Raw genomic sequence first — 25,027 nt, 5'->3', positions numbered from 1 at the left:
TATTCCTAAAAATATGTGGGTATATTGATATTTTATGACATATCGATTTAACGAAAATCAGTTACACTAACGGTCATGCTGGTCATGGTCGAGTGTTAAAAAAAGTAAACTTTTTATTTCAAAATGGAAGTTGACAAAGAAAATGTGTGCAAAACAAAAATACCGTTACCCAAGAAGCCTTTGCCAGCGTTACCGAAGTATTTGTTGGAACAGAACCAAAAAACACAAAAACAAGATAACATTCCTCCAAGAATTCCCTTAAAAACTATCAATGGTCAAATATGGCCTATTGCAGGACCAAGTAAGGCTATAAATAAACCAGCATTTGTTATGAAAGTTGATACACGACATGTTACTTTAAGAAGGGATTATGAAGTCTCTGAGGATGTACCACTGGACAGAAACTCAAGTATTATTTCTATAAGTGATGATGAAAGTTGCGTAGACAAAGAAAATCAGCAGTACTTTGTTGACAACAGGAAGAAAAGCGATCTGGGTAACGTATTGTCGGCAGTCACTCCTAGCTTGGAACCGAGTCGCGTGAAGAATATTAAAAGAAGTTTGAAAAGGCCACATAGTCGGGAACTGCAAGGCTTGTCTCCTATAGTTACTAAAAAGGATAAAGTCGATGAAAAAGCGAAACGACGTTTGCAATTTGGGGAAAGTTCGCAAGGCAGGGCGGAATCACCTGATTTCTGTAAGTAATCAAATTGACTTTCGACACATAAGGATAACATTTTCCATATCTTGTCTTTACAGCTTTTTATAACTTGCGGTTTGATTAGTCATTCGTTATTGCGATATTACCTGACCTCACTCATAATTTCCATTTTGTATACAAATGTTTACCTACATAATATTCTATTTACCTTGTCTTTTTATAATGATGATTCAATCTAAGACAACAAACCGCACGATCAAAAAAAGAAGTACTTTTGAAATCTTGAGTGAATTTTTTGTGCTAATTGAAGATAAAATGTTTTTGCGTTTTTGTGAGATTTTGAGTGAAAATTATTAAATCCAAATTTATGTGGTCTTTGAAGACTAGCTAGTCAAGTGGTTTCGCGCAATCCAAAATCTTTGCTTTTGTAGATATTATGAATATGTTTCGTCTATATGATAGACCTTCATATTTTTAAATCGATTGAAGTTCACACGGTCAGATATATATCGTAGCGCACTTATTACTTTAAACCGGAAATTAGCTCATACTATATTTTGCGAATTTAAAAACGCTTACATTCACTGTGACTCAATAGTCGTGCAAATCTCACGGATCTCAGTAAAATCTTACATTTTAGTCGATTGCGAGTGTTCGTGTAATAAATGGATAAAATACGCAATGTGGGTAGATAATTACTTCTGTTGTAGGGAGGAAGATTTATATGGAGCGTTTGAATCGTGACTATACTTATGATATATTGGATTGGTTGCTCACTGTGGAAGCTAAGCCGTTGGATGTGCCTAGAACATCAAGCATCGCACGAGCTTGTGTTATCAACTGGTTGATGAAAGTCAATGTAAGTTTACTTTAAATGTTATTTTTGTTTACCCGCATTGTCATATAATTGTGTTATTTGCTGATATTGCTCAAGGACGTTATGATGTAGTCAATCTAAAGCATAGATGCAACTTTTAGGTAATCTTTTTCTGTAGGCACTAAAACTAAAAATTATGTATCCGTTGACCAAAACATTTTTTTATACAAGTTGTTGTTGTGGATAAATATATTTAATGCTATCTACACATTTCTTTATCTTGTGACCTATAATGGAGCCACTCCATCTTAGATTTAAGGCAGATGATTGAATTGTAAAACAAACAAAGTTAAAGTAATTTCCCGGTTGTCAACAAATTGTAAATCCCCTAGATTTGTAAATAATACATGACGAACGCTGATTCTGATGAAACGTCCCGTTTTCTTGTTAACTTTGATAAATAAGATTTTTCTACTAACTAGGGACTAAACATATTGACGCATGAACAATTGAACACAGTTTGACCCCAAAGGTTAAAATTAAATTTCCTCAGACAATTCTAATTGAGTATTAATTTTGGACGTTTATATTTCTTCTAAGAGCTATTGTTGATGTTCAAAACATCGAAATTATAAATAATTAAATTGTAATGCTGAGAAAATTTACCCAAACTCCTTTTTCTAGGGTGCTCACGGCAATCCAGCGACTATTCAATCAGCCTGTTGGTACCTGGACTCGATCCTAGGCACGGGCTACGTCCAGCTGGACAAGTTGCAGTTAGTCGCAGCCGCATGCTACTGGATAGCGCAGAAGTTCCACGGACCAGCTACTTCTGCCGCCAGGCTTGTCAACTGTTCTAACAAAGCCTTTACGACGGACAAGTTGTTGAATGCTGAGAAAGTCGTACTAATTAAATTGGTAAGTTTTTTGCCAAGATATGGGGACTTTTTTTGTGGACTCGTAGATGTAGTTCGTTCAACTCTTTTTTGTGTCTTTCAGTAGTTCATACGCTTGTAACCTCTAGTTGATACATGTATGAAAAGTCATCTTGTTTAATTAGAAAATGTTTGTATTGGAAAATCCCATAACTTAAGTAATATCATAATAAAACCTTATTGTGATTAATTTTAATTTACCTGTATGAGAATAAAACATTTTAAAATTAGACATTTTCTCAAGTGTAAAGATTTACAATATTGATAATATACTCTAAACAAAGATGTCGATGATGTGTAGTTTATGAAGTATGTCAGGTTTTTTTCCAAAATATCATCGTAATTAAAAAAAATTACTCAAGCAATTAAATGCTCAAATATTTAATTTGGCAATTATCGTCTTTAGCCCAAATCACGGTGAAGGTAGGATTCTCATTTTTTTTACAAATAAAACATTTGCAAATATTTTTTTTGATTTTGGTTTTTTATTCAGAAACACTCTCTGTTCTCCATATTTCTAAAATCACACACCGACAAATTAATTCCTAAAACGCCTTCTTTTGCAGAAATTCCCACCACAACCAGTTCTAGTCCAAGACTTCATAAACTACCTCTCATGGTTCACCGACCAGTGCTACGAGGGGGAGGTGAAGCAAGCAGCCACGTTCCTGTACATGTGTGGTCTGATGGTAGACAAGCTGCTCTGTGACGAGTACCCTTCCGTCATCGCTGCAGCAGCAGTTAGGAATGCTCTGCTGTTGCTGGGGAAGAAGCAACAGATGAGACGGTTACTTATGAGCAATATGTAAGTTGTTCGTCATATCATGGTAATATTAATCAATTCAAATTAGTGTTAAGCCACTATAGTGTAGAGTAAGGTCGTAGGATTGATACCCATTTCAAATTGACATTGATGAGCTCATCGAATAGCTGCTACGTGTATGGTCTGACTTAAAGCCCTTCGATTTTTTGGAAGTCTTAACGACATGGTAATGAAGTTGTCTTCTAAAAGAAAAACTTTGATTCGAATAGAGGCTGGGCATAGGTATTAACTTAAAAACTAACAATTCAACCTCAAAATGTTGCTACAATCATTTCAATTCCACGTTTACAAAAATATTATCTTTTGAAAGGGTTGCTTCTGCGGCAAGATTAAGTATAAAATTATGTATTCCCATTTTGGTATGTAGCTGCGTCATGTTAACAACAATAATATACAAGTAAGACTGGTCGTAAAGGTTATCATCCTCTCCTTTTCTTGATTTTTGAAATAGTATGTCGTTCAAAATGATAATTCTCGATTGTACTCATTATTATAACAGGTTATTCAACGAATAAAATGTTGATTTTGAATGGTTTTTGATGAAGTAGTTTTTCCAGTTTTTCAATAAATATTTGTTGTTGTTCCTATAGCGAATTATATTTAACAAATAAAAAACCAATTTATATTGAAATCAAGAATTATTTTAAGGAAAAATGTTATCCATTGTTTTATTCATCTAAATATGTATATTGTCAGATAACTACATATTAAATTTCAATTCAGGTAGACAAATAGACCAGCGAAAGGAACAATACGCATTTGAATCAACTGCTCAATTGTGATGACACCTATGGCGTTGGTTCAAAACTGATACGATGACCTGGCAGTATGGTAGCCGATTAACCCCCGGTTTCTGAGTACATTAAACGGTAGGTTATCCATTCAATAGCGTTTTTTTGTATGAGTTTTGACGCTATTGAATAGATAAATTACCGTTTAATGTACCTCAGAAACCGGGGGTAAGTCCCTTCATATAGGACAGGCATTATTATCACTTTTAATAGTTTGGTCCAGTCTTCAAAAATGTTCCCATCAACTTTTTTACCTTCCTCCTCAGATACAAAACAGCAGAGAAGAAAGCCACAAAACTATCATTCACATGTTCAGTGTTACGTCGAGCTGTCCGTACTGTAGCAGCCCCGGTGTACGAGTACAAGACGCCTTTGGAACACTATGGAACTGCTCCGAGCTTCATCGCGCAAAGAATTATCACTGCTGCTAACGAACTTACACTTCTTGATACTCGAAATACGGAGAGAAAGAATTAGAATATAGATATTGATGTTATGTAAAAGGCTCATTTTCCAATTACAGATAACTTTATGCCAAATGATATTTAAATGAATGTTTTCACAAAGCAATCTATACATCAAAGTCGCCGCGCCATCAGCACAGTTTAGCCGCCGACATTACCTCTTTACTTCAACAAATAATTATATTGCGGCAGATTTGTTTCAATCTACAAGTTGTCGACATTTCAGTGGCTTGACCGAACTGACCACTAGCCGGGATGTGACGGTGGCCCGGCGAGTAGGATGTATAGAATGCCTAACCAATACTGTTCATACATTAAAGCTATCTGGTAATGGGAAAAAGCTTCTAGTATTTTCTCAAAGAGTAGTTTTATACGTAGTCCTAAGGTTTTTTGTATAAATGCTCTCCTAATATCGAGTATAGTAACAAAAGTAACACTCCCTGACTGCAGACATGACCAGTGTATGACTTTTCTAATGATGACGAAGACTAAAAGACATGTGTATTTGAAAGACATTTTACTATTTACGATATGATTTTTACTTGACCATAAAAGACTATTATAGAACTCTCGAACCGAATTAAGACGACTTTAACTTAACTATAATAAAATGTATAGAATTCTTACAATACAATATAAACTCGTGATAATGAATTTCGATGTTGAGGAAAAAAATAAATAAATTGAAAATCTTCGGTATGTTATAAGTATTGTTATAGTAGATGCCATTCAAATTACTTGAAACACTTGACATAATGATATTGTTTCTTATGTATTTCTTCTTTATTTTAATGATGTTGTGAGTAATTTGAATGGTGTAATAAAACCCTGCATGCCCGTGCTTTGTAAAATACGTGTACAATAAATGTTTTTAGGGTCTTCCGTGTTTGATTTTCGACAATACATTTTAAGCGTATACATATGTATATCTAGTCGCAAGGAAGGTTAATCCCAATTCGCGGCTGATTTCAACAACGGCTAACAAAGAGAATATCTTACTGATGGAAACTGTAGAGCCTGTAGTATGAAGATCTTTTGAATTCACCATTTTATATTCTTTGATAAATTTTACCTGCTTTCAAATTTATCTAAAAGAGTTCCAAAAATGTGCAATCTATTAACCTAGAACATTTTAATGCATAGTGAGTAGTAATGTCGAACTAAAACCTTAGTGTTACAGACTGAAAGCAGGCTATGGTGTTCTGTCCAGTTCCACGTTTTATCTCAAAAAGAACTTATTTTGCATTTTTAGGGTAAAGCACCAAAAGTATCTAATTAAATAGATTCACTAAAGATTGTCAAGGATAATGTTTTTGGACCGGTTGTCGTGGGAAAACCAATACGTCGTATGTAGGTATCTAGTAGAAATCAAATCAAAAACATAGAAAATTAGACCTTGCTACATCCTAATAAGGTGTAAAATCATTTGACGTGTGTCAATTGACGAGTTCTCGGTTCATGTTTACAGGCACTCGGTCGTTGTCAGTGTGTAGTGCATGGACGTGAACTCTGCTCGCATCATGATAATAGTGATTTAGTAAATAATACACACGTGACTTGCTTACATTAGTGACAAATGAACTGTACTTTCATATAATTGTATATTTTGTGTAAAAAAACTACAATGATGTTAATAATAAGTAAGTATTTCCCTGTATTTTATTGATAGTAGTAGTAGTAATAGTAGTAGTTTAGTTCCGCTACTAAATTTTGATTCGGAAAATATAAGAATACAAAATTACAACATATTACAAATGTCTTTTGTGTTACGTATGCGGAAACCTGTTTATTTCGTCATAGTGACAAATCTACTCAAAAAATAACAATATTATAATTTTGACTAAAGATTCTTGTTTTAGTAAAAAAACATGCAGCTTTGAAATCTTATATCGCATCCACAAACGAGATTTCTAGATATACATTATAATCTATACTAATATTATAAAGCTGAAGAGTTTGTTTGTTTGTTTGTTTGTTTGAACGCGCTAATCTCAGGAACTACTGGTCCGATTTGAAAAATTCTTTCAGTGTTAGATAGTCCATTTATCAAGGAAGGTTATAGGCTATATATCATCACGCTACTACCAATAGGAGCAGAGTACCAGTGAAAAATGTTACAAAAACGGGGAATTTTTTTAACGCTTATGTAACGCAAGCGAAGTTGCGCGGGTCAGCTAGTATAGTAATATATCACAGTAGTTTGGTTTATCCCAACATTTCTTGCTTCTTTGGAATAACCCACGGTATGAGGGCAGTATATAACATCTTGTTTACTCACTGCATCTAGTTTTACATTACTGGCGCGAACTTTAAACTTTTTGTTTTCGTTTTTTGCTATGTGATAGTAATCTGACAAGATTCTTCGCTGGTTTTACTTTGGTTTTCCATTGTCTTTTATGCGAGTATATTTCAAGATTGTTGTTTTAAGCATAATACCTATATGTGAAACACGTTCATATGTAAATAAAAAAAATCATCATCACAAAATGTTCTATCGTGAAATTAACGGTACACTACTCTTGTCACTGTACAATACGACGATACAAGGTAGAATACGAGGAAAATACCTATCAAACGGAAACGTAAGATGGAGTTTTTTTCTACCCAAGATCGACGAAAGCAACTAACCAGCGGTTTTAAATCATAATGTTAGGTATCAACTGAAAATGAATCACTTTAAGTCGTATCTAATGGAATGTTATGCCTCATTTCAGGTCTAGTATTGAGCTGTTTTATCTTAAACGTACAACCACAGAACTACTTCGGCCAAAGCCCATACTACCCGCAATATCGGAACCCAGACAACATATACTTTCCTGGTAGAACAAATGCACTTCCACTAACACTCGGAGTGACAGATCCTCAAACTTCTCAAGATGTATTAAAACAAATCTTTGGAGAAGCACCTAAGAAGAATACTGCAGTTGAAATTGAAAGGAGTAATGAAATTTTAGTCAGTTCTGTAGAAGAAGTGACGCAGAGACAGTCTGCTCCTGCATTAGGTTCGAATAGACCAGTTACAATACCAGTACAGCCGACTCGACAAGAAGCTATTACTCAGCGAACTGGACATTTAGTGCAGGCAGCTGCAGTGAGACCGCAGACAGTGCCGCCCGTGGCACCCAAAACAGCTCCTGGTTATAATGGTCTTTTATATTCTGTGACGAATTTTGGTATTAATTTATTGAAGGTGAGATTCCAGGCATATTTTTATCTTTTACTGTTCCAATGGAGGAAGCTTTTGTCTCTTGAAAGATGGGATGGACTTCCTTGGTGGTAGTAAACATGATGTACTTTGATTACCTCACGTTGTACGTCCCAGAATGTATCAATCATTACCTACGTGGATCTCCTTTAAGACATTATTCTTCTACAGATTATAATTCAATGAATCATTCGGTATATTTTACACGAAAACAATTTATTACTCAAGTTCAAAGGCTGTCGTCATAGTACTCATTCAGGCCACATGTTCTTTAAAGCCCTGAGAGAATACCTATCAGTATTTGTGTATTTTGATAATACTTTATTTAATGAATCGAACTAGTTGTTTTTTAAATTTGTTCTATAAGTAGAAATGTTTATTTGTCTCCTTTTTAATTTCAGAATATAAACTCAGTGCAGCCTGGTAATGCGGTGGTGTCCCCGTACTCTATTACTTCGTTACTTGCTCTGCTGCAGCAAGGGGCCTTGGGACAAACTCAAGAGCAGATAACTACTGCTCTTCAGATGAGTCCGGCAGTGTCGGCCGCTGCTTATTCTCAAATATCTACTGACTATAAGGTAAGATATAAAAACAATTAAATATAAATATCATTGGACAACTCACACACTGTCATTTGATTCCAAACTAAGCAGAGCTTGTACTATGGTAACCAAATAACTGATTAACATACTTATATATTTCTAAATACATACTTATATAGATAAACTGACATCCAGGCTCAGAACAAATACTCGAAAATTATCCGATATTATACGGTATCAACGTATTTTTTTTACTTTATTTACATTGGTTTACTAAGGATACAGCTGACTGTCAATTAGCGGCTGCGAAATGAAATAAAAAATAACCTTTAAATAAAGATGATTGTATACTGTCAATTTGGGATTATTCCACACCTAAAAAACAACTTTTGGTTATAACACCGATTATGATTTTGATTGATGCAACAACACACCTTTCTGTGTATGGTTTTGGACATGCTAATATTAGTCCTTGTACATTTTAAAGTGTTCACAAATTTAAATCTTAACTTCATCAATTTCTGACATTTTGAGACATTAAAGTCAATACAAAATTTGATGTATGTATTAATTGTTATTAATGCTAGTTTTCTGTTTAATTTTCAGAATCGTAACTCTCGCAATATTCTAAGGACAGCAAACAACGTGTTCGTAGGAGACGCTTTCAGTCTCAACCGTGACTTCAAGAAAGTAGCGCAGAATAGTTTTGACAGTGACATTACTCCAGTTGCCTTTGGGAACTCTGAACGAGCAGCTCAGCTCATCAACAGCTGGGTGGCTTCGAAGACTAATAACAAGATTGAGAGGCTTGTTTCACCAGGTAAACAGTCATTTATACTTATTTATAAGATAAACTTTCGGATTGCCTGATCAAATCTAATGACTTCTTTTGTTATTGGTATGGCGGGAGCTGAAAGGGTAATGACCTTTGCTATGATGGGTTAATGGTTTTTTAATCATCACTTGCTATTCCTCATCCACTCTTTTTTAGGTGATTACTCTGTTATGTTCTTATGATATGCTACCTTATCTTAAGTTTTTTTTCCAAATCAATCGGGGAGTTCCCGATTAAGTGTTCAGATATACGAACAAATGAATTGTTAAGTTAATGTCAGTAAAGATTTAATTTATATTTAATTACGACACATCAAAATTGGTTTTAAACATTTATCACAAGTACAGTTTAGGTAACAAAAAGGCAGTAATTGAATTCGTATCACAGGAAAAACTGTTTTTTACTTACAATTGTGTTGCATAATTGGACCTTTTTGATCTTTAATCTTGTGGTTAAGTGGGATCGAATGTTTTGATGACGCATGTAAACCTGTTCAGTTAGTTCTGAACTGGTTATCTTCGCCACCGTCCTTGGGTGATACCTGTTTATTGAACCAGGTATTGTTTATTTAAGATAAGACTTAGGTCGAAATACAGATGTGTCAATTTTACTATAAATCATACGTTTTTTAGAAATATATGTCTAAATTTGAGTCTTGTTGGGATACAAATTGGCACGTAACTTAAAAATTAATAACATAATTGGAATTGTAGTACAAAGCCAAGAATCAATTTCCTGTATTTAGCATAAAATATACTTACTTGAATAATTATTATTCTCTCAAACAAAAAATAATGAATTTAATTTGATGTGGCATACATAGACTGATTGTTACCTGAATGAAAACATAGGATAATATTTAACCCGAGCAATTTTCCATGTGGACGAAGTCACGTACATAATAAATAAGTTTATAAAGAATGAAAAATACGGTTTTTACGTGGAAACAATTTACAAGTATTACAGAATGGTATTTTATGCTACCAACCATAAAAAAAATACTGTATTAAACTAAAATGTTGTTCTATTTATAGATGCTCTCGGTAGTTCGACGCAGGCTGTACTAGTGAATGCAGTTTACTTCAAAGGTCTGTGGGAGATTCCGTTCAGAGTTGAAGCGACTTTGCCGCGGGAATTCCACCTTAGTAATGGACAGACGAAAACAATACCGTTTATGCGTATACGACGTCTTATTAGAACAGGTGTGGATCCGGCTACTGGTGCCAAAGTTCTTGTACTGCCTTTTGAAGTAAGTGTTGCTGTTTACTATTTTGTCGAAAGTAGTATATTCTGTTTGTGAAAAGAAATGGAGCATGTTTGTTGAAATTAGAGAGAAACATTATTATTGAACATTATTTACAACAAATATCACTACCACTGCATCACGAACTTTGGTCTGGTCTATTTTTACCGGCAGTGATTCTAGTTTTTATTTTTGTGTGAAAGTTAGTTCAGGTCTCCGAGGATTAATAAATTAGCAATGTGGTGGTCTTCCCAAGGATAGGAAACAATTTGTTACAGTTATTTCCAGTTGGAGTGCACAACATTCAGATCATCAATTTTGCAATGAATTTTGAGCTATAAACAAATCATGTTTTTAATATCTTTCAGCGCAACCAGTATTCCTTAATGGTGATACTACCGTCTCAAAGTGAGGGTGTAACCGGCGCACTGTCCACTCTCACAGACGCTAGATTACTGAGCTATCTCAGTTTTGCACCCGTGGATACGGAGTTAGAACTACCCAAATTCACAGTGAGAGCTGACACTAATCTCGCATCTGTTTTGAGAAATGTAAGTACAAAAGTTACCTTTGTTAAAGTGTTAATTTGGCGCCCGTAGCCAGTTGCGCTCACCGGTCGGTAAACGATCTGTGGGTTAAGCAATCCTTGGCGCGGTCATTCCATAGATGGGTGACCGCATAGTGGTATTTGAACAGGGCGTCTCCGTGCTTCGGAGGGCACGTAAAAAGTCGGTCCCGGTTGTTGTCAATAAGATAACAGTCGTTAAGCCATGTCAAAGGCCTCTCGGGCGGCTTGAACAACTTTGACACTAGGTTGACCACTAACCATACGATATGAATGAATGATTGTTAAAAAAATCTATGAGTTTATATGCGAAACCTTTTTTTATGTATGCGAAAAGTTCTTTCATCTATTACTTCTAAATTATAGAAAACGGATCAAAGAAAAATATTTTCTCTTGAGTGGTACAATAATACAGCAACAGTAATAAATTCGCAAAAAATATTGTACTACCAGTACCTAAGCAATGAATTATCGACAAATCATGATGACATTTTATTTTCTTACTTTTTGTTGAAAAACTACGAGTCACTGCTCAATTATTAATTGCAAAAGCCATTTATTATTAGACATGAAAATTATGTCTATGCCCACCTTTATGAGTAAAAAGGCTTGATTTTATGTATGTAAGTAAGCGTTCAAGACATTATCTTTAAATTCAACTAATTCTTATTATTTCAGATGGGCATTTCAAAAATGTTTGGTCCGTACGCCGAACTGAATGGCTTAGGAACGTACCAAGCGTTTTCACCTCAAATATCATCTGCTGTCCATTCAGCCGTGTTATCAATAGACGAGCAAGGAGGTTCAGCTGCTGCAGCCACGGCCTTCGCCGCAGTAGCTCTATCTTATGATGAACCAGCTGTCCTCTTCAAGGCTGATAGACCTTTCATCGCAGTGCTATGGGATACTGCTACGTCACTACCGTTGTTCATGGCCAAAATTGAAGACCCGCAATTGTAGACTTGTAGTTTAGGAATCGTGATGTCATAATGCTCTTTAGGGTGTTACCAAATGTATCTATCGATCGTCTATTGCTGCTTTTGACTGATTAAGATTGTCTACTGATAGGCCCATTTGCTTTGGTGCGAAAAACCTTTTAATAATTGGGCAAAATTAATTCATGCAGATCGAGATTGATGTCACTGATTGACTATGATTGTCAATCAATTGATTAATTAATGTAATAATAGTTATGGACCGATGTCGACTAATTAGTGTATTCTACTATCGACTGGCGGCCGATAGACTATTGAGGTAACACCCTTAAAATACTCACAGGTAAGGATTAAGAACTGGCAACTAGATTTAAATAAAAAAAAAACAAAATTTATTTTAGTTTTAAACAGAATTGGATCTAGTCTAATTTGTACTAAGCCTAAAATATACAAAATATTTTTAATTTTTCTCTCTCTTTGATTTTCTGAACATGTTGACGAACCAATCGTCGGCGAATATCCTATGTTTTCCATGGTAGAAAGATTCTACTTCTGGTAATGTCTTTCCTTCGGTTTCTGGCATATAGAGATAAAGGTATAAGGTACCGATATACCCAAATGCGGCGTATGTGGCAAAAACACCCGTCAATTTGAAATTAGTTTCTAAATCTATTAAAGTCTTGGCGCCCACGAATGTGACTATGTAGTTCCAGGCAGCTGCTATTCCTTGTGAGGTAGCTCGACTCCTGGAAAGTAAGACATTTTGATATTAGTACAGAGCTTCTGCTAATATCTTGTAATTACTAACTGCACTTTATTAGAATATTTGGTGAAGGTTTAGGGTGTTATTATACTATACTAATCGATACATTTGCCGATTGCTGCTATCGATTTTCATCAAACATTTGGTCTGAGAGCAGACCCTAAATTAGCTGCAAGATATTTAAATGCAGTTCTTTTTAATTATAAAACGTACTCGTTACTATTTGATAATTAAAATGTGTTCCATGACTCAGTAATCTTTAAAATAATCTACTTATTAAATATCACTAGAATTGATGGCGTACCTGAATGGGAACACCTCTCCGAGCAATATCCAGGAAACATTAATACCAGTAAAAATAGTCAACCCATAGAATAATACTAAAGGAACTACACTCTTCTCTTCTGGGAAAGTCTTGGGATCGTACGAGAATACTTTGTCACTCAAATGTAATGACGCGTACACACTGAGACCCGTGCAACATATAGCTGTACCAAACATAGCTGGAATGCCTAGTTTTCGCTTGCCAAGGTACTTGATTCCAATTATGACAATGACGCTGGCTAGGAATGATAGTACTCCTACCATTACCTGGAAATAAAAATATGTATTATTATGTATTTAGTAATAAATAGTAGCCAGGAGTTTGGAAAAGAGCTCCTTAAATGACTTAATAATGGCGAAACGAAGGTGTATTTTATACAATTCTCCTTATACCTTTGGGTATAATAGGGGTGATATTATTGTAGCTATGTTACAAACATTAATTAATTTTGCACCCCTATGAAAATGTTTAGTAAGATATAAGATTATTCCGTGGCAGATAGTATTTGTTCTTTTTCTTATAAGGATTTGACAGCTAGATTGGCGCCTAGCCTTTGACGAGTAGTTATGTGAAAGTAATAAACTAAAATTAATCGGACGCGGGTAGGCGCCTTCGTTGATCAAAAATGTAAATTATACAGCTAAGCAAGTCACTTTTCAATGTGTAAGTAGCTTTAGAGTTATGCTATATCCGACAAAATGAAAAATTGTCTCAAGTACTGAAATAGTGCTTCAATATACAATATTACTTGTTGTACAATGTTTAAAAAGTACATTTTACTATGAAAATACAATGGTAAGCATAAATCTCTTGTAAAGTTATAAGTCTATAGCAGCCATAAATTAGCGTTCCTAATCACAATAGAATACAGAACGTAATTTGGTTAACTAAGCCTAAAAAATGTATTTAGACGTAAAATATGGACTAGATAATTAGCAGGTTTAATTGTTTGACGTTTTACTAATATGAGTTGGTCTATTGTAATGATAAACCACTAATTGTTTTACATTGTTTTGACAGGGGAACGAAAGATTTTTACTGAGATTTTCAACTATTGAAATGTTATGCAAGAGTTTTTGCTTTATAGTGATAAATTTCGCGATTTGTTATAAGCTGTGTGGACTGTGGAATGTAAACATTTCTTAAGTTTTAAAATTTTACGGCATTTTTTTTGGAATTTTGCAAATGGTGTTCATGTTAATTTTGTCGTGTTTAGGATTTTTTATAACAACTTAAGTGTAATATGTCACTGTTATATCACAGAATCAATAAATTAATAGAAGTTTTACGAAAACATACTTTTGCCTTTGAATTAGCTCGGTGGACGTGTAAACTTAATAATTCTAGTTATTGCACGCGAAATTGTTTCAAGACTCATTAGATATAAGATTTTATACTTATTATGCTAAGTAATAGCGTATCGTCGGAACACGAAGTGTTTATTGTGCCAACACGAATAGCGGAAGTAGGCTATATTAAGAGTTTCAGAAAACACTTTTATATCAGCCGTTGAAAGCGTGATTGGTTTTACAAAAGGTATTAAGAATTCATCAAATTAATGTATTCCGTACGTAAAATGATGATAATATAGCGCACTGCATCTTTATAACTCAGTAGTTTTACGCATATTGTGTGCATATTTGGTGTGGGTTCGATCCCCGTGTAAACAAAAGATATGACATACTAATAGTTGTATAGACTATATTGATTGCATGTTTGTAAAAGTCCCAATAAACACAAAACATTTTCAATGTAACAATTGTATTAAAAATACATAGGTAAAAAAATAAGTAAGTAATAAATCGTGGAAATACTTACCACAATAGTTTTGCCATTATCAGCCATGCCCATAGCCCCGCATACGTTCTCCATATTGGGCTTGATGGGGTAGAGACCACTCATTACATAGAACATGAAGTACATCAAACTGAAGAACAGCGGCCTCAACGTCTCTTTACATAACATTATTATGTTGAACTTCATGAAAAATCTGTAAAGAAAAACATGTTTTCATTGAAGCTGAGAAAAAAATACATATTGTTATACAAAATCAACTACTGTTCCTACAGGGCTAAACAGAGATCTGAGAAAATATACCAAGTTATGCATATTATACATATTTAGTCATGGAATTATAATAGGCGAAGAATGTTTGGCAGCGAAGAAGACCACAAAGATCACGGTATAAATACTAATAAAATGAAAACTGAACAGATATTCGAAAACGTCACAATTACAAAAGTAAATTGCATAATATAGATACGAGAGGATCCCTTCTTGTCTCTTTTGCCGATATGCGTCTAAAAGTGAAGTTTTAATTACCAAAGAGCTATCACACGTTTGCATACTTCTGTAGGTATACTGTGATGATACCCGGATAACAATAATTAAAAAATATACTACAGCACAGGCTTCAGCCTCCAAAAATGTCCAATATATTACGATTAAGTTAAAATTTGGAAACAAAATATACCTTTTTATAATATTGATCTTGTCATGTTCGCATTCGTTTTCAACCTTTTCATGTTTGTTCTCTGTATTTTCCTTGTTGCATATAACGCAGCTGTCTATAGTCTTAGCATATACCACGAGTTCATCAAACTCTTCACGAACATTGTCTGGTGAGGTCCATCCTCGGAGGTAACAGAGGGACTTCAAGGCGTCTTGTTCTTTACCTCGGGATAACAGCCAGACTGGTGTGTCTGGCACCTGATAAATAAAACGAAATAAATAAATGTAACCCATTAATACTCCTGTAATGTGTCCACCACGCGGGTTACACCTTAAAGTTCACCACGCTGGCCAGGTACGGGTTGGGGACTTTGCATACCTTCAAGAACTGTTCTAAAGAACTCTTAGGCACCTGATAAACCATATAAAATATACATTTAACCAATTGCTGGGCATGGGTCTCATGCCTTTAGAAAATGGTGGATAGATCCTGAAACTACGACCAGTAGACAATGCCGTAAAGCAAACCAAAAGAAGATGGGATATCGTGTTAATTCCGATTCGATTTCCGACTATTAGATAATCGCTGACAGAAAACTAACTAGTTAATAATATATTTAGTTAAAATTTTCCTTCCTTCAAAAAACTTCTCACAATTTTCCTTCTGTTATTACTTTTACAACTTTGTTTTTTTTACTCATATTTAAGATGCTTAACACATTTTGTTGCGTTAGTAGGAAGGAAACTAAAACATTGAAGGTGACGCTTGAGGAAGAAGCGTTTTAAAATAATGTCACTGTTGTAATTGTAGTATGTGCTCATCAGATTAATGTGTTTGACAAGAAGGCTCATTGCACTGCATATTGCGAGGTACTGAATTAATAAACCTCGTGAAGAAACCTTGCAGATCTTGCAACATTCTTTAGCAGAGTCGACGTTGTAGACTCCAAGCTTTCTTTTCTCATAATAGAAGGGACCGGTTAAATTTGCTTTACGAATCTTAAATCTCTTAGCACACATCGAAAAGGAAAACTAAACTAGGGTTGTTTGATTGATCGTATCTTCGAGTGTGAAGGTCGAGGCGTAGCACTAGCACTAGCGTTGACCACTAGCATGCACGATACAGGTGACCAAGCAGTTCTTATTCAATATATGATTCGAGTCCTTCCCTTAAACTAAATAATGAACTAGCAAACAACAGCAGACGATTAAATTTCACGAATCTTAAATCTCATAGTAAACACAGGAAAAGTTAATTAACTGATATAGACCTGTCTGATTGATCGTATCTTCGAGTTGGAAGGTCGAGGCGTAGCAGACATAATATGACAAAAGATTGTATTACAAAAACGTTGAGCAACACTAGCAAGAGGTTAACGTTACAGGAGATCAAGCAGTTCTTATTCAAAATTTGATTCCAATTCTTCCCTTAAACTAAATAATGAACTAGCAATCAACAGCAGACGATTAAATTAAATCCAAACAACTCCTCACCACAAACAACGCCATAAGCATAGTGACGATAGGTACGGACAGAGATAAGAGAGCCGCCATGCGCCAGGACGTTGCAGCTCCTAGCATGTACATCGCTGACATACCGATGGACAGGAACAGCTGAGTCACTGTACATATAGCGCCACGGACTGACGGCTCACTGAAATGAGACATGCAAATCTTGAATTATGAAATGTACGCAGGTGGTTTAATTAGGAGCCTATCTAAATCTTTTGTTTTTGCTGAAACTAAATAAGTTCCCGCCACACGAGAGCAATTCTAAGTAGGTACTTGAGTAATCTTTCTAACAAAAAAAGCATAGTAGCGTATGTACTTTTTTGTATATGTACCTACAGCTTAATATTTTGTTCAAGAAAGTTGTATGCTCTTCTTCGAAAAATACCATTTTTCCTTCCTTTATCTATCACTCTAAAAATCTATATCAGCTATGTCGATCAGTCTTCAAAGGAAGGCAAACACATTATCATAAAGTGGTTGCTTCTTTACTCCGTTCCTTTAAAAGGTGAAGGAAAACATGATTCGTGTTTACCTTCACCTGCGTACTAAAGTTCTTCAAAATGGTTTTGAGCATTGGTTTTGAAGGGCACATCATACATACAAGTGTAATAGACTCATAACCTTAACATGCGGTAGTTACATTGTAATTACATCTCGTGGTAGTCACGTTTAAGATATATGCTCTCTTTATTTTATAGCTATAGTTGGTAAACTGAATGAAGAAAGATTAATAGCATGAATGACCCGTTAAATACCTTGTAATGGATAAAGTCATTTTCCTCCGAAAATTTAATTAAAAATACAATAAAAAAAGATAGAGTCATTGACCCCCCAAAATTTAATTTAAAATAAAGTTAAAAAATTGAATAGGTAGAGTCATTTTTTCCCGAAAATCTAATTCAAAATATAGTAAAAAAAAAGTAGTTATCATACCAGATTTCACTGACGTAAGAGCTGATAGGAGCTTCCATGATGCCAGTGCCGAGGCCCAGGAGTGCATTAGCAATGAACAGACTGGGAAGGTTCCACGAGAAGTACATGAGAATCCAAGCTATTACATGAGGAATGTTCACTAAGAATGTCGCTCGTTTTCTGCCGAAATAGTCCACTATCGGCCCTGAAGCTAGAGCTCCGAAAGGCTGCGATAGGAATGGTAGACTGCCTGAAAATTAAAGTCATATTAATCCATTTGATACTACTATAAATATGAAAAATTATGAGTAGGTACGGTTATTTTGGCTTGAAAACCAAAATATATATGCGTTTTTTAGTTTGAAACCTAACATATTATTGAATACTCTGAACCTGAAGATATGTATACCCGGAGTCTGGGCCAACAACTAGTGTTCCGATAATCTAAGCTCACGTTTGTACACCTCGTATTGTAAAAACGAGACTCGTAAAAATAACATAAAACAATACGACTGCCGTGAAAGTGAAAACGTATAAGATATTTATTATGATTGGTCGTCTGTATGAGTATAATGGCTCAACATTATTCTATCAATGTTGTTAGCAAACAATCTATTGTTATTTAGATAGATGTTTTGAGTATCAGTCATATTATAATGATCTCTTTGGAGATACGGTAGACATCGTTCTGCCCGATCGCAACCCTAAAGCCTTTGTTATATGTATATATCACAACCTAAACCTTTCTTATGAATCAACGCAGTATTATACTGGCATACGCGGAACGTACTATGAGTCATAATAATTGCTAAGTAGCAGACTTTGAATGCGTACATAAATTCCCATTATTTTTACAAAAACATAAAATAATAGCATCTTAAGTCACGCGGCATTGTTGACAATATTTTAAAGTTCTGCGACTTTACATGACTTGCAGATTAAAGATATATTTTAAAACCAGTCCTATTTCACTAATATCTGTGGATCAAGCTCATTTTTAAATATTTAACAATAATTATTACGATTTATTGAAAATTTGTGGCAAAGATATAATCGTTATTTTTGTTTTAATTGTTACAAGAATCGTGTAAGTGTAAAGCCTTCCTTAATGGTGATTAGCTCAAAGTTTTATTGCAATACTAAAATCTGACAGGAATGTTTTAAATATAAATGCTTACCGAACCAAGATGCTTGTTCTTCATTGAGGGAAAGACCCTCAGATGCATTAAGTAGATCTGGCAGTGCGATCGTCACGAAGCTGATAGCCATTCCTAAGTCTAGTAATAGGAGATTCGGAGCCATAGAAGCTATGAGCTGGAAAAAATAAACAATAACTTGTTAGTGATAAAAAATAAAGAAATAGCAAAAAGATAGCAGATGTGTAGTGTAAGAGAATGCGATTGATAATCTGAAATCGGAGGTTCGTCTCTCGTTGAGTAAGAGAAAAGGCATTAAAGATTTTGCTAAGGTTTTCTACTCAACAAGGGTTAGTAATTGCTATGACTGAAATTTTGGGCTATGAGACTGAACTACCTAATGAGAATTGAAAAGCACGTATCGCCGTCAGAACAGTTGTTACCGTCTTACTTGGTACCAATGGTAGCTATAGTACTTTGCGTAGTGCAATCCAACACATATAAACAGATTGTTGCAAAATTCACTAGCTTAAAGAACATTTAGTATCGGATAGAGGAAATATAATGGTATAAAACATAAGTATGTCTTGTGACTAATATTCTTTATTATCTTTTGTAAACGGTTGGTTTGTGGTTTTAATCTTTGAGCAAATAGTTACATTTCGTTTAATTTGTGTGAAAACAATAAAAATTAATGAGATTCACACGTGCTATGTTATTATTTACTAAATGGTTGCATGTATTCATACATAGTTTAGCATTTTAATGTGAGACCGTAAAAATTACAAGACAACTTTGTAACAATTGACAATAAAAAAATATATAAACTTTATGTACATTTTCTTAATATGAAACTTAAAAAAATCATAATATTTTTTTTCAACAGCCATATACAATGAGTGTATTTTTTTTAATTCATTTAAAATTAAAGAAACAATTGAAAAAAAAATATTTTTAGTAAATAAATAAATGAGGTTTAATTATCAAGTTTCGATGAAAAATCTTTAGCAGCAGGAAATTATCTAATCTAAATTTGACGATATACTTCAAGTCTGGTTGACAACTAACATAATCGTCTATAGCTTATTATTAAAAACTGAGAACAATGTATTATCTCAAAAATAATGAGCATCCTTCAAGAAACAGAAACACGTGACACATTGTCGTTGTCGCAATTTCGAAAATCACGTTTCATTTACATCCTCATAACACACGTATATTGAAACACATTAAATATTATACGCGCCATTATATTACGAAACCATGCATATTATTCCGTTATATTGTATGTATTTAAAATGTATATGAGTAAATCAGCGTGGTGGTCTCAAAGGCTAACTCACTCCCCCGTTTGGGAGTAAACCATTGCCCAGCAGTGGGATAGTTACGGTTTAATAAAGAAAATAGTGATCGAGCCTTGCGTTTTTCAAAACGATAATAAGTTATATCCACTGAACTAGCAAGTTACTATTTATTAAAAAAAAAATGGTTATCCGTTAGCGTTGCGCAGTCAGGTAAACAGAACTCCCGCATTATATAACTTATCGTATGTCAAAAATATAACCAGGCCCAAAACAACAATTCGTGGATCAGACAAATACTTATATTTTGTTCCATTGTGTGAACGATAGTAACTAATCAATCAGAGTGTTGATACCTTAACCATTAAGAACGACGTATAAGAAAACGATCTATACAATGAATTAATTGGTTTACGAATTGATTGATTGATTGAGATCAAATATTTAACTACGCGTAGGACAAAAAAAGATTAGTAAAAACATTTACAGTACAATCTGTGTTGACGGAAGTCTATATATAAAAAATATAACAGTACGGAACATTGATTTGTCGAAAGAAGGACGGATGAACCTTGCTAAGACGACCTTTTTTGCATTGAGCCGACAGCTCTTATTAATACGATGACACGACTTTACGAGAGCTATTATAGACGTTGATCCATACTATCCATACTAATATTATAAATGCGAAAGTAACTCTGTCTGTCTGTCTGCTACTCAATCACGCCTAAACTACTGAACCAATTTGCATGAAATTTGGTATGGAGATATTATGATACCCGAGGAAGGACGTAGACTTATTACCCCGGGAAAATGACGCATTCCCATGGGAAAATTCAGGCGGCGGACGAAGTCGCGGGTAAAGGCTAGTAGTTTATAACAATCTGAATGTGTGTCTGTTGGTCTTTTTGCCTGCCCAAACTGTTTAACAACATTTTGTAACGTTTCTAGTGGAGATGTTTGAGGGGTTGAAGAGTGGGATAATATGGATAAACTAATGTTATATCTGATTGTTCTTTTGTTAGTCCTTGCGTTTGTTAAATCTAAGCGACATAGATTTTCTATGATTTATAGGCTTGTAGAGTGACTGGGACTTTCAATCGCGAAAAGTTACAACTACCTCGCACTGTGAGCGAAGTCGCTTGTAACAGCTAGTAAATAAATATATAAACATATAATATGAGGATGAGTAATTCCTACCTGCTTCGCAACAAGCGACAATTGACTGTAGAATTTCTATTTAACAAACATTGGTTTTGAATACTGCTATTGTTGCCTATGACGGATTCACGAACTATTTGATGTTTATAAAACATCAAATAGTTCGTGAATCCGTGAACTAATGCCTGTTGGCAAGGGTGTATCGAAATACGTAAACCTTTAGCTTCATATGGGAATAGAAGCTGGGACCTTTTGATCTGCAGTCATTTATGCTACCGATCGGTATCAGAGAGGCAGGTACAAACTTATTCAATAGTAGCAGCAGGAAGATAGTCAGTTAGTCACTACGAAATTTAAGCGTAACAGAAGCAAAATCAAGCGTTTACTTAAAATAATTAAGCTACAATATTTACAAGTGTTTTAGAAGTATTTAAATAGTAAGTAGTCATACTACTCATTTTATGACATAATTTTAGTAATTAGTATATTTAGTTTTACATACAGGTCATTGTTCGTGCTGTCCTTGTCGCAACTCAATATTGTGCTATATTGTTGTCACAAAAGCTGGGATGTATTAATGGTTCACAATTCATGGGTTTTCAGACCGTGATAATGGTATAATCATATATTACTTTGTTTACTGCAATTGCCGGTGGCTACTTAAAGGGGTCTTAGTATAAATTACAACATGGCATTAGAGTTGGTTTTGCTAAATATTACAAAGCTTGACTATTGCCTTATTTATTGTTCTTTTTGGAGTATTTATTTCTATTCCAATGCCCAATATTTGTCAATTTTTTATCGTAGCTAATGGATAGAACATTTCAGTTCTCTGCATTTCAAACAAAACGAAGTGTTACTGTATGTTGCTTTTATGAATATCACAAAATATCCAACAAAAATTATAAATGCGAAAGTTTGTGAGTATGTATGTACGGATATTTGTTAATTTTTCACGCAAATACTACTGAACGGATTATGACGAAATTTGGTATATAGGTAGCTGAAGATTCAAAATGTCACATAGGCTACTTTTTATCCTGGAGTTCCTGAGGGATCGGGATTTACAAGAGAAGGGTTTCCACGCGGACGAAGTGGCGGGCGGCCTCTAGTATAATATGAAACACAGCCCGTAGGTATATAGTAATGCAGCAACAGGACTCTGAAGGGATATGGTTTTTCTACGAGTTGATTTTGGTTGTTGTGAGAGAATCAATCAATCAAAGCGCCGGTATGATTGTATGATGATTACAATATTGGATATTGTAGTTAATGAATACGTCTGGAAACTCTTTTGTTATTATAATAGACATCTCTATATACCAAATGAAACCGATACAATAATCTTTACAATTGAGCGATACAATGAAAATTGCGGGATCATTCTAATTCTTTGTAAAGGCAGTTAAACTACTGCCTATTTTTCTTTTATGTCAAAATCTTTACGAAAATTACAAAAACAAAACTCCCGTTTTGTTATGTAAATCGTGTTTTGTTTCAAACATGAAGAATTACGTTTTATGTAAGATTGAAGTGTCTTATATGAGTATCTTCTTTTGATCTAGATAAATAATATGACGCGAAATAATTATTAAACAATCAATACATGAATTAAGATTAATGAAATTTGTGATTAGAGTATTAGATCATGACTGTTATATTTATTTTTCCATTCAGCTTTTTCAAAATTAAATGAGATATTAATTACTTTTGTCTTTAGTTAACCGCACGTGCATTTTGAAACCACATAAGGAAAAACAAAAAAATATATAAGTAATAATATTTAAAACTTACCTGTGCCGATACAGATCTTATTCTGCTAACAGGCAGATTAATTTCTCTCATTTCCGATATTTTGTACACCATTTTGAATTTATATTAAAATAAATATTTAAAAAATTAGCCACTAAAATGTCAACAATAAACAGTATTTATAACACTAGGCACTATAGAAATAAATTATTTTTTTCCATCTTGAATATTTTCGCGATATTTTTCTCGTAAGTGTTGGGACGCGTCGGTGCTGTACCGCTGATTCAACTAAAATGTATACGAAGCATTAGCGCAAGCTCTTAATGGACTGAGTTTAATCTCACGCAGAGAATATATTCCGTATTTCTTCAAATATTTTTTATGATGTGTGATGAGCTATCTTATTATACAGGACTGTAAGTAAATAATATTGTCATGGACATTTAAACACCAACACTTTCTAAGGATCAGTCTTTTCGTAAAAAATATTTTTTTTTACTTCGAAACCTATTTATTTACTGTTTTTTTTAAATTGATAAACTTGTTTATCAGCTATTGCCGATATAAATATTACCGGTCCAAAACAAAACAGCTTGATAGTATGCTCATTGATATTCGCTTTCAAATATAGACATGTCCTTGAAATAATTTCTCGATTACACCCATTTAGGTCTAAACATTAATAGTAAATATATTTTAATAAAAATAGTTTCTTAAATTTCAATAAAACATAGATTTTTAGACACTATTCAGGCCAAAAGTTCAAATCAAGGTTATACTAAGCAATATAAAAGTACTTGGTAAGGAAGTAAAAGGGATTAGTCCGTATCAACCTTGTTCTAATTTAACGGGATGATTCTTAAGATAAATAAAATAAAAGAATAATCTTCTCAACATATCCTATTTGCATACTTTACAATGTTTTGTTATCATAAACGCTTAATCCTGAGGATTTGCTGAAGTTGTCGTCGACAAATGAAAAGAAATGACAAGATAATTTACCGAGTTAAAATGTAATCACTATATTGAGTGTCTAACTGCCAAACAAGTAAAATTTAAATATTACACAGTAGCTTTGTGTAGAGCGATTATATATTATACAATGTGAAGAAACATTCGGACATGTAAAAAATGGACCACAATTTTCAATAGATTCTGTGGCTTTATGAAAAATCTGCATTGTAACGTAAGTTATTGTTTGACAGCCGTCACGTGTGTGTCACAGTAAAACATGCGTTGTTAATCTGAATGACAAAATTAATGACGAGGATGCTAATTCGCAAGGATTTTTTTGGCAGCTGCTAATACAGTGATGGGGTTCAAAGAGTAACAATAAGTAATGAATACGATTCTTGGCGTGTGTGGAATCTCTTCCACACACGCCAAGAATCAGGATAATGCTCGAAAGGCTGAGAAGCCTTTCAAGCATTATCTTTACACTCAATGTTTCATAGTTAAAAAAAATGTATTTGAACAGCATGCATGCATGTTGCTAATAGGAACGATTTATGTTCAGAATTATTGACGATCTTATACGTATAAGCCTGGCAAATATCCACAAGAAGTTTAAATATATTACATAATAAGAAAGATATAAAATAGCCCTAAATTATATTAGATACAATTATATTATATAGTGTTAAAATGGGGTCACGTAGAGAGGTCGTTGAAACATAACATATTGGCGTGATGAAACCTCCTTTAATATGCGAAATGTCAATGCCATCACAAGGTAGATTGTTTTGATGGAATTGATAATTCGGTTATTTAGTAAATTGAATTCAATTATTTATTCCATCAAAGCATCAATAATAATAACAATACACTACTTGGATTAATTATTATAACTTAAGCTGTAAGAAGGTAACTATTATAACAAGTGTACACTATTTTCCAAA

At 34.1% G+C, this 25,027-nt stretch overlaps 3 protein-coding genes across 3 annotated transcripts; 2 read left to right on the top strand and 1 right to left on the bottom strand.

Moving 5' to 3' along the window:
• Positions 1-49: 49 nt before the first annotated feature.
• On the top strand, positions 50-5,370 carry LOC142982124 (cyclin-A2-like). Its single transcript, XM_076128471.1, has 5 exons — positions 50-697; positions 1,372-1,520; positions 2,163-2,396; positions 2,980-3,218; positions 4,294-5,370. Exons 1-5 carry the CDS (start codon positions 124-126, stop codon positions 4,502-4,504), a joined length of 1,407 nt encoding a protein of 468 aa, XP_075984586.1. The 5' UTR covers positions 50-123; the 3' UTR covers positions 4,505-5,370.
• Positions 5,371-5,871: 501 nt separating this feature from the next.
• LOC142982123 (antichymotrypsin-2-like) lies at positions 5,872-12,285 on the top strand. The gene is made up of 7 exons (XM_076128469.1): positions 5,872-6,131; positions 7,206-7,681; positions 8,098-8,274; positions 8,845-9,058; positions 10,108-10,322; positions 10,685-10,867; positions 11,560-12,285. Exons 1-7 carry the CDS (start codon positions 6,116-6,118, stop codon positions 11,839-11,841), a joined length of 1,563 nt encoding a protein of 520 aa, XP_075984584.1. The 5' UTR covers positions 5,872-6,115; the 3' UTR covers positions 11,842-12,285.
• Positions 12,186-24,976, bottom strand: LOC142982122 (facilitated trehalose transporter Tret1-like). Its single transcript, XM_076128468.1, has 9 exons — positions 24,959-24,976; positions 23,172-23,417; positions 18,958-19,093; positions 17,801-18,029; positions 16,850-17,009; positions 15,378-15,613; positions 14,723-14,894; positions 12,884-13,170; positions 12,186-12,562 (listed from the first exon to the last, which is right to left on the bottom strand). Exons 2-9 carry the CDS (start codon positions 23,241-23,243, stop codon positions 12,277-12,279), a joined length of 1,578 nt encoding a protein of 525 aa, XP_075984583.1. The 5' UTR covers positions 23,244-23,417; positions 24,959-24,976; the 3' UTR covers positions 12,186-12,276.
• Between the last annotated feature and the right edge of the window lie 51 nt (positions 24,977-25,027).

Source organism: Anticarsia gemmatalis, chromosome 21, assembly GCF_050436995.1.
Source record: "Anticarsia gemmatalis isolate Benzon Research Colony breed Stoneville strain chromosome 21, ilAntGemm2 primary, whole genome shotgun sequence".
Taxonomy (NCBI): Eukaryota; Metazoa; Arthropoda; class Insecta; order Lepidoptera; family Erebidae; genus Anticarsia; species Anticarsia gemmatalis.
This window is presented reverse-complemented; position numbering and strand designations above follow the sequence as displayed.